Raw genomic sequence first — 15,940 nt, 5'->3', positions numbered from 1 at the left:
ACACACTTAGCACTTGGCGCATGGCTCATAACTAAATCTCTTGAGTGAACACTGAATATTAGTTCCAGAAATGGAGTGTTCTTTCTGCATGCTAAGAGAGAACTCTTGCTCATAAACTATTTCATTCTAGTAGTGCGTGCACATCTGGGTTCCTGTGCATGCACTACTACTACTACTACTACTACTGTGCAAGCCAGAGCTCATTGCATGGTTTCTAATTAAAAAAAAAAAAAGACACCCTGGAGAAGTTCTTTTGGGAGATTTGTGTAATAGTGTCCTTTCATACCGAAGACATTGTAAAACTTCAATAAAAGTGTTGATGATCCACTTTAAAGTGACACTGTTATAACAAAGCTGCTCCGAAAAATTAAGGAAAATGTTTATTAATTCCTTTTTCTAGAAAGTGCACCCGTTTATGCATTTTCTTGCATGTTTACAGGTTCATCAACACCAAGACCGAGATGGCCATAAGCAGACTGCTTTGAGTAATGACCGTTTTGGGGAGGATGCTCAGCCCCGCAGACAGGTTATGACCCTGTTTGCAGTTGTCTGCATTGAAACAAGCCACTATGTCTGCTTTGTCAAGTGTCCTGTGGAGGACGGCAAGAACACGCACACCTGGTGCTTTTTTGACAGTATGGCTGACCGTGAGGGTTAGTGTGTTTGCCATTTATCTAATTCTATTTGCAGTTTTTATGACCCATGTAGGGCATCCCAGATTAACAAAGATAATGCCCATATCACGGATTGTGATTTTTTGTCAGCATAGTGCTATGCTGACAAAAAATGTTCTATGTTGGTCGTGGCAAATTCCTATGTATTTGAATCGAGAAAAACTCCTGCGAATTCAAACTACATAAACCACGCAATGGTTATTTTTAACAAAATGTCTCGCTCCCATGCACCGCTTTTCTGAACAAACCCAAGCCAAAGGTGAAGGTTCGATGCTTCGCTAGCTACCGTAATGTTCGCGTAAAAATTAGCAGGTATAATGCGCGAGCAGCCGTTTCACCGAACCGGGAAAAAGCGCGCTATGACTGACAGCAGAAATTTAGGTTCTGCGCTCATTGACAGTGTGACATTCAGGCATGAGTGCTGCTGTCATCCTTGACGAAGTCTTACTTTTTTAAACTGCTTGTAATGCACTTGGTCCAACTGTGCAGGAGGAGAGGATGGGCACAACATCCCCAAAGTGGATAAATACCTGGAGGCTGACACCTGGTTTGGACAAAAAGGCCTAGAAAAATTACGTGACATGGCTCGGCCTGATAAGACCAAGCTACTTCCTGGCATGACACGCAGGTTGCTTTGTGATGCCTACTTGTGCATGTATCAGGACGAATTTGTTAAGAAGTACAAATGATGCATACTGGTTAGGCTTCAGAAGACAGCAGTCACGTGCAAGAGGCATGTTTGTGCATTGTGAAGAGTTGAATGATTCAATATCGTAACTATTAAATGATTTTAAAACTGCTCCAAGCCTTCTCCTCATTCTTCAGTCTCTGGACTGTCATTTATCTTTTAACAGCGGAGCTGTGTATGCCGAGCGTAGTCTGTCTGTCTGTAGTCGACAGAAAACTGTGGGCCGATCCTGGAGGTAGTGCAGAAAGGGTCCAAGTGCAATGGCACATAGCCAGGCTCAGCTTCGCTAGTTCGCAGGGGTAAGTCCAGCAAAGCATGGTTGGGACTGCTTAAGCTTAGTCAGTCATCGATAGCCTATCAATAGCTAATCGATAAATTCCGGGAAATGCTGGGGATGACTTGGTAGTTAGCCTAGCTCAAATACGTGGCCAATACCTTGCTTGTCGTGACAAGGCAATCAATAGCTAATTGATAATTGATCAATAATCAGTAAATTCCGGAAAATGCTGGTGATGACTTGGTAGTGCTTAGCCTAGCCCAAAAGCCAGGACTAGCTAGGTGCCCATCAGCTCCGCTGTCTCTTTAGCGTTGCGCCTGCAGTGCAAGCTACACTTAATTTTTTTACACTGCTTTCTGCACATCACAAAATATACATATCGTGACAGCACAACCCTGTTACATAAAAAACACTGTACTTCGTAACAAGGCATCTTGCTTGTGAAGACTGCCCTGCTCAACTGACTCATTCCGGCCCCCGCTCCCGCACTTTGATTTGCTACAAAGAGTGCTTTTGTTTTTGCAGACTTGTCTGGTGTCTTCTCCAATTTTGGGTAACATATATTTTGGGTTCATTGGAACAAACTGGTCTAATGTGTTTTTAATGCATTACAAAAATTAACTGCTTAATTAAGATGGGTATCTCAGTTGGTTCTACTATTTTGACCTTCTCTGGGGCAAAGCACTAAATTCGAGCCTTACTTTAATGTAATCATACTTTTTTGCAGTGAAAAACTCAATCTAGAAGTTCATTATTATCAAGAAGGTTTTCATGTTTTAACAGTGGAGAAATGTTCTCATGAAAGTCCTGTTGGCTAACTTGTGAATGAGCATCATTATGAGTTTTCAATTAAAATTCTGTTTATAATTATGCACACGAAATGTCAATAAATCTTTGCAGGCAAGAGCAGGAGGTTACAACCAATGCTGCATCATGACAGAATGAAAATGAGACATTCATGTTTACAATGTAGCGAGATATATTTAATTATCAAGGTCATCGCCATAGACGTAGTGATCTGTGGTTAGCACCAAACCACAATCAGCTTTCTTATTATTATTTTTTCTTTAAGGAAAGTCCACAGCATGCACAACACACTCCATTGAGCATGTGAAGAAAGTCGTGACCCTGTGGCTACTGCACTAGTTACCCTGTATCAGAAGTGCACATGCTTGCGGGTTGAATTCCCAGCTTTGGCAGCCTCATTTTTATCGGGCTAAAATGCAAAAATGCTTGCCTACTAATGTTTGCACATCAAGAAACTCCTGGTGGTCAAAATCAAAAGCCCCACTATGGCATCAATCATGTCCACATCATCATTTTTTATGAAAGCTTGCACAACATCCCTTCCTCCTTATTTTGTGGAAAACAAAACAATGTCATGTGAATTTATCAAAAAGGTCTACTGCACAAACAGAGATCTCTCTTCTGTTCAAGGAGTGTCATTTGAGCTTCAATCACCTCCTCAAGGTGAGATCTCAAGGTGAGGCAAATGCCAGAATATAATGGCACAATATGCCATGCCAATTCAGTCACATGCATATTGTTTTCCAGCAGTTCAAGTAGTACATGCTCTGCCTTTAGCTGTGTTCATTCTCCGCATGAGCAAGCACATGCCTCGTGAAATGGGCTTTGCACAAGCGCTCTTTGAATGCGCAAGAAAGGCTAGTTTTAGACGTTAAGCCTCATGATTTCTTTTTGTTTTTAGTTTACCGGAAACGTGGAGAAAAACAGAATGATGCAGGCATTAAACTGGCCCTGAAACACTTCTTGAACATAGTAAGAAAACGTTGCCAATCTGTAGAAGAGGCTCCCGTGAACACGCGAGCCATGCAGCAAGGAATTACAATCTCAAGTCAAACACAGTGAAAAATCACTTGCTCTCGCTTCCGCAGTGTCGTCATGCAGTGTCATCGCAAGCAGCTGAACCCACCAACAGCTATTGGCTGATTTCGTGATCGCGAGAACATTCTCAGTAATACTATAATTGCTAATTTTCAGCTAAATAAATGAAACATATATATGTCTACGATCTCAAACAGACAAAAATAATTTCATCTTTGTGTTGCCGGTCTACACAGTAAGTGGTTCGTGTGGAAAGGGAAATGCTGGCGCTATCTTCTGCAGCCCTTGAGGGAGCACGGCTCATTTGGCGCTGAGCCGTGCTCCCTCAAGGGCTGCAGAAGATAGCGCCAACATTTCTCTTTCCATACGAACCACTTACTGTGTAGACCGGCAGCACAAAGATGAAATTATTTTTCTGTCTGTTTGAGATCGTAGACAGATATATGAGCCGTGCTCCCTCAAGGGCTGCAGAAGATAGCGCCAACATTTCCCTTTCCACACGAACCACTTACTGTGTAGACCGGCAGCACAAAGATGAAATTATTTTTCTGTCTGTTTGAGATCGTAGACGTATATATGTTTCATTTATTTAGCTGAAAATTAGCAATTATAGTATTACTGAGAATGTTCTCGCGATCACGACAGTTGTGCATAGCTGCGTCTGCTGCATGTGGTCTCCGAGATAGCAGCGGCATGCTGTATAACGTAGTCTATCACAGCTGCCATGAGGTGCCAGGATGAGCCCTCTTGCTACTGAGACATTAAATTATTGGGCGTGGCTTTGCCCCCTTGGCTTCTCTCCTATTAGCTTCCAGCATGCTAGCGGACACAAAGAGAGAGAGAAAGCTGCGGATTGGTGCGATAACTCCGCTTATACTTGAAGGATTCGAAAAATGTTTGCAGCATTAAATTCGCGAGATGACATCCTTTAATAGTGAGGCTATTCTATGATTAGTTAAAGTGTTTCAGGGCTTTTTTAAGCAAACATGCTTTCTCATTGAAATGTCTGTTTGCGTCGCAGTTGAAAGCAGTATTCACTTGTTTACATTGCCAAGCTTTATAGTAGCCTGCTGTGACTAGCTGCAACACGCTGCCTCGCCCGTGCGTCAACACATGAATTGGCCACTTGAACTCTAGGTCTTTTCTTCATACTGAGTTAGAAGCAAATGAGTGCATAAAAAGACACTAGCTTCCATAAAAACTTTGCTATGTAGTTGTCCGTGAGCATGCAACTATGGTGCATATTATGCGTACTCCATGTATGCTGTCCTTGAACCCTGACTACAGTTTAACTGGCTGCCACATTAAAGTAACCCAGACACTGCTGTATTTGGCAGTTACTGTCAGATCACAGAATCTCTCATCTGTTTAAACTTATCTTGTTTCCCAGAGCCCCTAGAGCACAGATTAATTACACACAGCATGCTTGCTGACTATGCACCAGACTGGCAAATGCCATAGCAACACATTTTCATCACTGCACCCATGTGATTTATACTTACAGAAGTTGACAAAGGGTCTGCACAATGCTCAGAAACTTGAAATTGAAATGAAAGCACTAATATTGCTCTGTCAAATTGACAGAAATAATGAATTTCCACCTATGAAAGAGTAACAGAATTTGAATGAAAGTTTAGTTCGATTAAAGTTTGTACAATTGGGGGTTTGATTGTGGTAAAATCTTTAGGTTGCAATTTCTGCAACCAAAAAAGGCTGAAAAGCCCAATTCAGCTGTGTTCCTGGACATTTCTAGAGCTCTAGCTGGGTGCATAAATTGTTACTCAAACAGAACATCTGTGTTCAAATCTCAAATCATTGAAATGTTCACAAGGTACTTAGCTAAAGCCAACTGTTTTTTTTTCGAACAGTTAGCTGCTGAATGATACGTATTTCCTACAGATCTTTCATCTGGTTATGTGATTAACCTGATTTTATTTCATGCTTTGTGGAAGTTGTGGGAACTGCCACTGTGATATGCAACACTACGAGAAATCACACTCAGGGAATAGAATTGTGCTGCCACAGGCGATTTTTAAAAATTCTGCATGGTCTAAAGAAACACCTGGTATATCCATTAATAGCTTTGACAGGCAGTACAGGCTCATTGTTTGATCCACAACAAATCTAACCTTAGCCTTTGTTTAGTCACATGGCCTTGCACTGTTTATGACCTCCAGTATGTTTCTCATAGGACACCTTGGGTTAGAACTATGGACTTCAGACTTTTGAACACTAAATGGCTCTGGAATGAAAATACATAAATTGAAAAGTTAATGCACGAGTTCCCGAGTAAATGTTAAAAAAGAAGGAAAACTTGGTGACCTATTACTTTCAGTATAATTAGGGTTCAGGATTTTGACTTCAACTGGAAAAAAAAAAAGCTTAAATTGAATTTTACATAGGGTTCCATTGAGTTTTTTTCTCTAGAATTCAGTTTTACCCAAAGAGGGTCAGCAAAAGCAAATTTAACAATGAACTAAGACTGTGATTGAGTGCACTGCTGTGAGCCTACGTGTGCTCTTTTGCAAGAAGCTAGGCGATGTCAAAGTGTCAGCCTGTCGCCCAAGCAACTCTAACATTTTGCTTATTTGCATCTTCTATGCCTGCTGCTGTGACAGCACTGTTGCCAGAGCACTGTTTTAGTACCCTATAATAGAGCCATTACTGCAAAAATTTGCAGTGACAGCAAGCACGTGATAAACTGAACATATTTTGCATGTTAAGTTGTATTAATCAGTAAAACAAACAAATACTACACCAACCAAAACAGCTTTGCACATAAGTGTAGACCGCTTATAACGTAAGTCCCCGGAGTTGCGAATATCCGCACTATAAGCGGTACCGCACTATAACCAAAGCAACAATTTTCAAGGCCCGCACATATGCAAAACATGTGCACCGAGCCGCCACGCGTATGCGACAGTCGAGGAATGCGGCTAAAACGTTTGCATTCAATTTACAGTCAAATCTCGTTAATTCGAACCAAATCATGCGGCGGCGCCTCCGACCGGCATTGCTCCGGCACCGCCACATAGTAAAAGCTTAGGAGAGACCCCCCCAATGTCGCGCGGAAATTTCACCCTCTCTCACATGGCAAGGTCGCCGATTCTGCGTTGCACCGGAACATGCGTATACGTGCCGACGTCTCAGCCACGCTACCGTAGCCACATGTAGAAAATGGCAGTGAACCCTTCTTTCTCCTTTATGCTTCTTCTAATTTCTAGTCACGTGTTGACCTTGCACGCTGCAGCTACGGCGCAGGGGGAAGCAGCGGCGCTGTCCCAGGCCGGCCAACGAAACTGCCCACGCTGGCAAATGCCAGCTTCCCGATAACGGCAGAAAACGAAACTTCGGGGAGCTGGCGCCGGGCTGGCTGGAGCGGCGCCTGCACGGCGGCGGGCGCGCACGGTGACAGTCGAAAGTGAGGGAGCAACCAGGGAGGGCGAGGGGAGCCACCGAAGCGGCGAAGTTGCCGAGGCGAAGTCCGCTTCCCTGCCGCCCTCCTCCCTCGCATTCCACGGTCTCCGTGTGCGCCATTCGCCGTGATGTGCCGGCGCCGCCCGCTCCCTGAAGTTTCGTTTACTGCCGGTATCGTGAAGCGAGCGTTGGCCGGCGTTGACAATTTCGTGGCGCTCGCTCGCTATGCGCGCCGTGATATTTCACGACTCGCACTCAAGATTCTGGTTTCAGCCTCACTGGCTGTGCGTTCGCACCATGTGCCCTTCTCCGCCACTTCGTCTCTCTTTCTTCCTCGAGCACTCCTTGGGGCGCCCGTTTGAGGGGAGCGTTCGCCATCTCCACTGACTTCCGTACTCCCAGTCAGCCGCACTGTAACCGGTATTTCGTTTCCCGCAACTGCACTATAAGCGATACATGTATACATGGAGTGCTATGGGAAAATTAATGGGAGTCTGAAAAGACCGCAATATATCCGGTCCTGCACTATAAGCGGTTACGTTATAAGTGGTCTATACTTTATAAGTGAAAATTGCATGTTTTTTATTTACCATGGTGCTTTGCTCTAGGCACCATCGTTAAATGGCTTGTAGTGCTTGTCCGTACTCGTTGTTGGACTGCCTTGCTCCTCGGACTGTGTACAATTTTATAGGGGTGTGCGAATATTTGAAACTTACAAAATAACAAACTGAATATTGTTATAAGTATTCGATTCGGTCCTTAGATCAGATAATTGGTATTTGATTTGGTCCACGAATGGACTAGTCACTATTCACAAATTCAAATATTTTCCAACAGTAGTTTTCCAATACTTCACGTTGCTGACTGTACACGATCATAAATGAAATTGAAACAAAAATGAAGTAACTTTCATCCCAGCCACAGTAGACATAATGTACTGTACATAATGCTATGTCGCTCAGACAGACACCATTTTGCGGCTAAACATGATCACTCACAATAAATGCTGTTTAGACATGGCATCTGGCAGTGTGTATTGCTTGGTACTATTTATCGATGCAGGACCCATGTCTTCTCTCTGCATTAAGTCTGAATACGTCTCATTGCAACATACTTCATACAATAGTGGCACCATCTGCCATGACTGTTCAAAATAGACATTCTTTTTCTCCCGCGCTGCCATTGTTACACAACGCACATGTCTGGTTTGGTTGCGATGGTATAACCACATTTTAATTGGCCCCCAAGATTATCTTTATAAATTTTGTATAATAATGCATGACCACATATGCTCCAAAGAGCCTAGATTTTGTGAACAATCGTAGTTGTTCCTAATGCTGCCTTTGTGCTTTTAATAACAAATACTTTATAATGTGCAGTGTAACCGCAGAGTCTTTCTAATGCTCTGAATACCAGGATGTGAAGATTGTTTGATATTAATGAAGAGAAGGCTGTACAGTAGTATTTGCTAATTATTTGAAAAGTATTGGATATTCGATTTACTTCTGGCACTATTCGATTCAGTCTCAAGAACTACTATTCGAACATCACTAATTTTATGGCACTAAAGCAGAAAAAGTAATTTTTTTTGTCTGCATACTTATTACAGCACACCCTTTTCTTTGACACTTTTTTATCAATACCTTCTTTTTGCACAATCATTTCAGTTACAGTTTTGTTTCATAGGGCAATACTTACTACTGTCACATTTCTTCTGTACAACACATCCAGAACCAAGCAGTCTGTATAATTACAAAAATAGCCATTATTAATCCAACTCCAGTGTTCTACTTTGCACAAACAATATTGTACTTGTTCATATCTTGCTTTGTCATTACTCTTTAGTCAAGTTTTAACAGCGGACCTGTTTAAGCCGGAGGTTGGCCCGTATAGTGTAGACCAGAAACTGCGCCTGGCGATGATGTCTTCGAGTGTTGCCTAGCAACCACTTGGCACAGCTGCGCCTTGCTTCGCCGCTGCTCTGCACTGCCGCGCCGAGCTGCTACGACCGCGCACCTGCTCCGTCTAGCCATGACGTCACTTCCCGTCGCCTAGCAACCACATGTGCCTCGCTTCGCCTAGACATGTCAACGCTTCGCCAGGCCGCGTCTTGAAGCGCGTCGTGCGGCCAAGCGAGAATCTGCGCGTCGGCGGCGAGCCGATCCGGAATACCGTGCCGAAGCTGCAGCCAAGAAGAGGCGTCGTCGAGTCGAAGATCCCGAGTTTCGAGAATGAGAACGCGAGAGTCTGCATTTGAGTATCCAGCGTCGTCGGGATAGCAACCCTGGCTGTAGCTTGGTCGATCACAAGCTCTGCCGTTTGCTCCAGCTTTGCACCACTAGTGCAAGCTGCGCTCATTTTTTTAGATTTACTAATCTGCTCGAGCTTCCAGTTGTCGATCTTAATTTTTGGTAGAATATTAGACAGTTTTAGTATAGTGTACACAACTAATAGCGTACGCTATACGCTATGGTACAGCGTACGCTAAGCAGCGCACGTTTATTACAGTTTTAGTTGGCCTGCGAGATCTTCTGATCTCAGAGGCCATATGCCAACGTCGCGCCTATCTCTCGACTTCACCGATAGGTGGCGCTGACATATCTCGTTAGGCTTCGTGTCGTTTCAAATGAGAAGCGATCTTGAAAACTCCACGAGGTTATTCATAATACACTGTCGTCGAAGCGGCCTGAGACTAAGCGAAAGCAGCGGGGACCGCCGCCATGTTTTACGTAAACTACGCAAACCCACGCAAAGACGGTAACGCTAAATTTGAGAAATAGCTTGCGTACGCTATACGCTATGGGTCGTTTAACAATCTGCGCATGCGCAGTGTTGACCCGCTATTTTATAGCGTATGCAATGTTATAGTGTGCGCTAAACTAAAACTGTCTAGTAGTTAAACTAGGTTTGCATTGAATAATTCCTTGTTGCCTAAATGTTGCACTAATTATTTAAAAATGATATCAGCCTGTACTGTCATTAAACACGAATCATTTGCCTTATTCTTTAACTATATTTTCATTATTATCTAATTAAAACACCTTTTAAACAAATATTAAGTAGTTGGCATGTTTTTGTGCTTTGCTTATGTCTTGGTTTAGTTTCTCTTTGATGTTCAACTTTTTTTCCCCGCAAGTACCTTTTATAGTTAATTTCCAACATGTGTACACATACATTTAAAAAATATATTTTTAGCTATATTCTGTATTGTCACAATTTTCTTTCACTGACTTTCAATGACATTTTTCAAATGGATTGTACTTTCTTGTTCATAACTTTTAGCATTCGATTTGTCAGTTTATTTTTCCTGTCATTATTAACAAAGGGTCCATTGTACAGTCCTGAACTTTGGACCCTTCTATCTTTTTATTGTTGTACCTTACGCTTCTGAAAGTACACAACTAAGCATATGCTTCCAGATTTTTGGTAGCAATACTTGCTTATGCTCTAGAAAGAAGTACCCATTCCCTACTCTATTTCACTAACCCCATATCATGGTCAAATAAACCGGATGAAGATTTAGGCTTCATATTTTTAATATAAACCATGTCCTAGACAAGGCAATGAAAAAGCTATTCTGTAAACAAAAATTATCATGCCCATTAACTACACATCTAATACACCCACATATGGAATCATTTGGGGTTTTATCTATATACTTTTGGAGGGCAACAGATGAGTTTTATGAACTAACTTAATGTTGCTATTACAAGCAATCCCTTCCTGTAAGCAGAGCAATAGCTACACTTAAAAAAAGCGTTAATCATGATTTGAAATATGAAATATATGTAAAAAATGGGAATGGGCATAATGTAGCATATACAACATACAACAATAAGGGGTGTTACAGATACAAAGCTAGCTCTCTGGAAATTATTGTTTTCCAGACCCTTAAATGCTAGACTAGAAAGATATTTGCATGCATTTATTTATCCATTTCACTGCAATGATGTAAGAGTGAATGAGGCAGACATGCTAAAAAATGAGGTGATGCTTTTTTAATGAACATTGCTGAGATGAGGAACAATTAAATTCTGTGCTGAACCTTCACGCTTGCAGTTTCTGGGAATGTTCCACAGATCACCACTCCTAGATGAGCTTTGCCGTCTTCTTTCTGAGGAAAGAAACAATTCAAAACATAACCTGCACATGAAATATGTGTACATTGCATCTCTCACCTAGGACAGGCACGATGAGCACATGTAAAAGATGATCTGCCAGAACTTGTTCATACTAGACGTAATTTACCGGCTTTGGGTTCCCCATAAACTAAATATATTCATTTGCAAGATGTGTTTTATGTGACACATGACACTGCCTTTACTGCGTAAGCAACAGCTTCTTGTTATTATGGTAAAGCTGCAAATGATAACGAAATGTGGAATGTTCCTAAAATGCTTGACTTTTCAATATCTGTTGGCTTAGCAGACACATACTTTAGAGGACACTATTGGACACTGTTCAATATAAGTTCAATAGTATTGGACACTATAGGACACTATTGTCCTACTATTGGACACTGTTCAAAGAGCTTTCCAATGAATCACTGCACTGTCCCCCATTCCTTCACAGTGGTTCCACTGCTTCTATTGAGAATTTTGTACATGTGGTCTATAGAATCATTTTCATTACCTCAAGCATTCGCTCCCAGTATTCACTAAAGTGCCTCAACTCAAAATTTCTTGTCTCCACTGAGGGCGGCATCACCTCCTTGAATGAAGTAGTTCCTTTACTTCAGGAACATTCCTTGGCAATTCCTGTGATGAGTAGTTGCTTGAAAAGCACATCTCCACTACAGACCGTTCAACAGACACGTTTAAGTGCTAGACTTCGAAGTCAAGCCAGGAATTGGCAAGGAGCATGATTGTTGCACAGTGGCCACTTCAGTGAGGGAGTTGGAAATGCTTTTTACTAAGCGGAGGCCAGGTTTATTAGCAAATAAACAGTGAAAATTCAGGCCAAAGCCTTACTCCTATTCACATTCCCCCAATAAGTTGAACTGCAGCTCCAGGCACCCTTATATTAGGTATGTGGCCAGGAACCTGGCTCAAGTTTGAGACCCATATCCCAATGTTAAGCAGTCGGACATTCCAGCTTAGGTGGGACATGTCTCCATGAGTGTGGTCCTGCTGCTCGTCCTGAAGACAGAATTGGTACTATAGCCATTGCCTGACATGTGAACACAGCTGAGTTTGTCCCATTCAATTATGTCCCATTAAATTACCATTATAAGGAACAAGTGTACAGACTGGGTAAATGTAACAGGGAACATCAAATTTCCATTTAAAGCCAGTAATTTTTCTTGTTCCTGTGCTGAAATAAATAAATGTTCCAAGAGAGTTCTTCAACAAGATACCGCAAATAACCTTGAGCGAGGTACTGACTTTCACATTTACAGGAATTGCTGTTTGACCACAAATTAAGTGGCATATAATATCCTTTAATATCGGCGCAGCCTGTGCGCATATGACTTTCCATGGCCAAGTTACACTGAGAGGGCAGAGCAGAACCACAGTACTCTCACGCCTTGGCAGAAATAGAGTGATATTTATGTGTGCCTGAAAAATGCACCACATGCTGAATTTTCCTAGATTGCATTCTGTACAAGGATATAAAAATAAGCATTGATACTGAATGCCCGAATACTTACATTACTGAGCACTACCTCTGACCTGTCCTGCTTGCCTTCCTCTCTTTGTTTTCTTTTGTGGACAGGAAATCTGGCCACTTAACACTAGTGCTACATTTAGTTTGCATTCACTATCAACCACTAACTATTGATGCAGCACATTGGGTCGACCAATATACTCTATTACTCATGGCAATCAAATGATGAAATGATTGAAATCACTGTAATAATTGATTATGCAGAAAAGGATAGGAACATTGGAGTATTGCATATTAAATGTCCATGTATGACAAAGACTAGTTGAACACACCTGCAATAATTCAAGTTGGTGAGCTAGTTGGTACATATTTCAAAGCAAACAGAGCTAAACTCGGGACAAAGAAAAAGATGACACACTACGTGGCACTGCCTAAATTTGTGCCTCCTTTCCTACGTTTTTGGTACATTAGGTACAAAGCATCACTTTCCCTTAATGGACCACAATTTTCCCACATAATGTACGGTTTACTGAAGGCTCATACAATTAGGGGCGCGATCTTGTACGCGTTCCAAAATGGAACGGAGGCGGTCCGTTCCATTGAGCTGCACACGATTGGTCAATTTGAACCGTGAGCCGCACACGATTGGTCAATTTGAACCATGACGATCAAATTGACCAATCGTGTGCGGCTCGATGGAACGGACCGCCTCCGTTCCATTTTGGAACGCGTACAAGATCGCGCCCTAGGGCTTTCCATCAAGTTTCTCAGCAGCAGAGGTTGTGAACCGACTAAGGGCAGTGCTTTTCTTCGCGGCCTTCAAGGCACTGGAACATGACAATAAAGGCTTGGAGTACCTGATACTAATTTAGAGCACCCACTTTACAAATCTGCAAACATAAATTTAGCAAATATTTGCATTTTTCTGCAAAACTTAAAATAAAAAGAATGGCAATAAACACATGACAGTCTATCTGTGCATCACACCAATTTACAACAGCCACAAAAAGACAAAAAACAGAATCAAAAGGCAAGATGCCATAAACCTTACACGAAACCCGTGGTCATTTAGCTGCTGCCATACGATCATCTCCCATATTCAAGGGCCAGCCGGAGAGTGTAGCGAGCTGCGGCAACAAGTGTTGCGCTGTTTTGTCACTTCAATTGGCCGGCCAAGATGCCTGTACTAACACCTATCTCTGCGTTACACTTTCGAAAGTGAGGATCCCATTTGCAAGGATCTTGGGGTCAGACTGTATACACAAGCTGTTATTCATGGCAGGGCCTCACAAGATGTCTGGAAATTATGGCATTAAACAGTTACTCGTTTTTTCACAAATTTACTACTAGATGATTTCATAACTAACTTAAAAGACTTGGCATGAGACTACCGACAGGATTTTAGAAGCCCTCTCTGCAAAATGGTTGTTCCAATCATGTAGCATAAATGAATTTAAAGTTTGTAATCCAGATTTTTACAGCTCATGACATACAAGTAACCAATTATTTTACTTAAAGGGGCCCTGCAACACTTTTTGCACATGGTAAATAATGCACCTAGGCACTAGAGAATGCTGCCATGAACACACAAGCAAAATTTTATTCCTGCACATGTAGCAGTGAACCTACAATTTCACTCAAGGCTGTTTACATTATACTCCAACTAAGAGAAATTCTTATCATTTTTCGTGTTTACTGTGAAGCACCAATGAACATGATGGGCGCTGTCAATTATTTCACGAAATTTTTTCTCTGCTCTGTCGTTCAATTTTCATGCAAGAAATTGAAAGTGCATTCAATAGCTTGTAAGTGAATAAAACAAAGCTGTGGCAGTAAAAACAAAAATGGTGATAGAGATTGTGTGAAGCACATGATAACGCCCTTTGCGATAAAACCCACATACTGAGCTATACAAAGCCAAGCAGTAGCTGATATGGTCGAGTGGCAAATATGTTTATATTTTTCCCCTCTTGGAGTTACTTCAGGTAAAGGGCTTGTGCTATGTTGCAGTGCTGTGAAAGCATTAAGCTTTGCCATACTGAAATATTTTAGAAAGTACAGTATAGACCACTTATAAAGTAATCGTTTATAGCGCAGAACTGGCTACAACGCGACCTTTTCCAACTCCCGTTTACCCCCCCATAGAACTCAATGTATACGCATACCGCTTACAGTGCAGCCGCGTGAGACTAAATCTCGCCGACAAGGGCGGCAGCGAGCACGCTTCTGAACAAGGTGCGTGCTCCCGGCCGGCGTATGCATATATTGTCACGTTTAATGATTCAATGCAATCAAACTCTCGTTAATGCGGATTTATTTGGCCGCACATCGGTTAATTCGGACTACTTCCGAGCTCGGTGAGCGAGGAGCGCTGCAAATGTGCGACACAAAAGAGCAAGAACGGCACTAGCGTCTAACCGAAACAAAGTGGCGGAGTCCGCATCGCCACAGCCATCAGTTGAACTCTTACGTGAATGACAGCAACGCCGGAACACTTCGAGCCTATTTGTGTCTTTAAAGCCTGTATTCTTGCGTTTGCCGCTGCGCATAACACCGCGTTGGCTGCGGGCTTTCATAACTACGTAGTCGTCATCCACGATCGCGTCGATAGCGGCCGTGGTTTTCTCCGCAGCGGTTGCGGCAAACAGTAGTTCCGTTTTTACTCGGTACGCGCGTCAGCCGCGTGCCTAAAAAACTGCGTAGTTGCAATCGATGATCGCATAGATAGCGACCGCGGTTTCGACTACAGTTGTTGCAGCGAATGGTAGTTAATTCGTCCAGACTTGGTGCGTGCGTCGGGCGCATGCCTTCAGCACCGCAAAGTCGCCGTTCATAATCGCGTCAATAGCGGTCACGGTTTTTTCAGCAGCTGTTGCGGCAAACAGTTCGTTTTGACTCGGTGCAAAGCTGTCAAACTTAGAAGAGCACCGGCTACATCGCGATTATGTTTTCGTCAGCTCACTGGCGAAAACGTAGTCGTGATGTGCGCGCGATAGTACAAAGCCTGTCTACATGCTAGGTCTACATGTTTTGCATACATGCAGGGCTTGAAAATCGTTGTTTTGGTTATAGTGCAGTACCGCTTATAGTGCAGATATTCGCGACTCCAGCAACTTACGTTATAAGCGGTCTACACTGTATTAAAAAGACATATGAGTGCCGTGTACATATCTTGTCTGTTGCTTTGTACAGCCTCCCGCATTTTTAGCTATATCGCATGAGCGTCCATCACGCATCATTCAAGTGCCTATAAGAGGCACTAAATGCAATCAGTGAGACCGGCAGAAGTACTTTCAAGTGCACTAAGAACTCTCCTGTGCAAGAGTCGTCTAATGCGATGTTCCCTTCAGGACGACATACGACCATATTATAGTGTTCTCGTGCGATATAGCTAAAAATGTGGGAGGCTGTACATCATCCCGTTTTGCTAGC

At 42.6% G+C, this 15,940-nt stretch overlaps 2 protein-coding genes across 8 annotated transcripts in view; one reads left to right on the top strand and one right to left on the bottom strand.

The window, feature by feature from the left end:
* LOC119436181 (ubiquitin carboxyl-terminal hydrolase CYLD) overlaps positions 1-1,474 on the top strand; it is a 138,313-nt gene extending 136,839 nt beyond the window's left edge. For all 5 annotated transcript variants that reach the window (XM_037702954.2, XM_037702955.2, XM_037702956.2 and 2 more), the window contains 2 exons: positions 440-653; positions 1,164-1,474. In XM_037702954.2, coding sequence (XP_037558882.1) covers positions 440-653; positions 1,164-1,363 — 414 coding nt within the window. In that variant the 3' untranslated portion in view covers positions 1,364-1,474. The remainder of the gene's footprint in view (positions 1-439; positions 654-1,163) is intronic.
* Positions 1,475-10,884: 9,410 nt separating this feature from the next.
* LOC119436180 (cyclin-dependent kinase 10-like) overlaps positions 10,885-15,940 on the bottom strand; it is a 70,914-nt gene continuing 65,858 nt past the window's right edge. For 2 of the 3 annotated variants that reach the window (XM_049655983.1, XM_037702951.2), the window contains one exon: positions 10,885-11,015. Coding sequence is in view for 2 of the 3 variants with exons in the window: in XM_037702951.2 (XP_037558879.1) it covers positions 10,991-11,015 (25 nt within the window). In the remaining variant the exon portion in view is untranslated. Of the gene's footprint in view, positions 11,016-13,559; positions 13,636-15,940 lie in introns of all 3 variants that reach the window. The other variant, XM_037702950.2, reaches the window with a different exon arrangement.

The sequence above is a fragment of the Dermacentor silvarum genome, chromosome 1 (genome assembly GCF_013339745.2).
Source record: "Dermacentor silvarum isolate Dsil-2018 chromosome 1, BIME_Dsil_1.4, whole genome shotgun sequence".
Classification (NCBI taxonomy): Eukaryota; Metazoa; Arthropoda; class Arachnida; order Ixodida; family Ixodidae; genus Dermacentor; species Dermacentor silvarum.
Note: the sequence above shows the minus strand (reverse complement) of the source record. Positions and strands in the feature narration are given on the sequence as shown.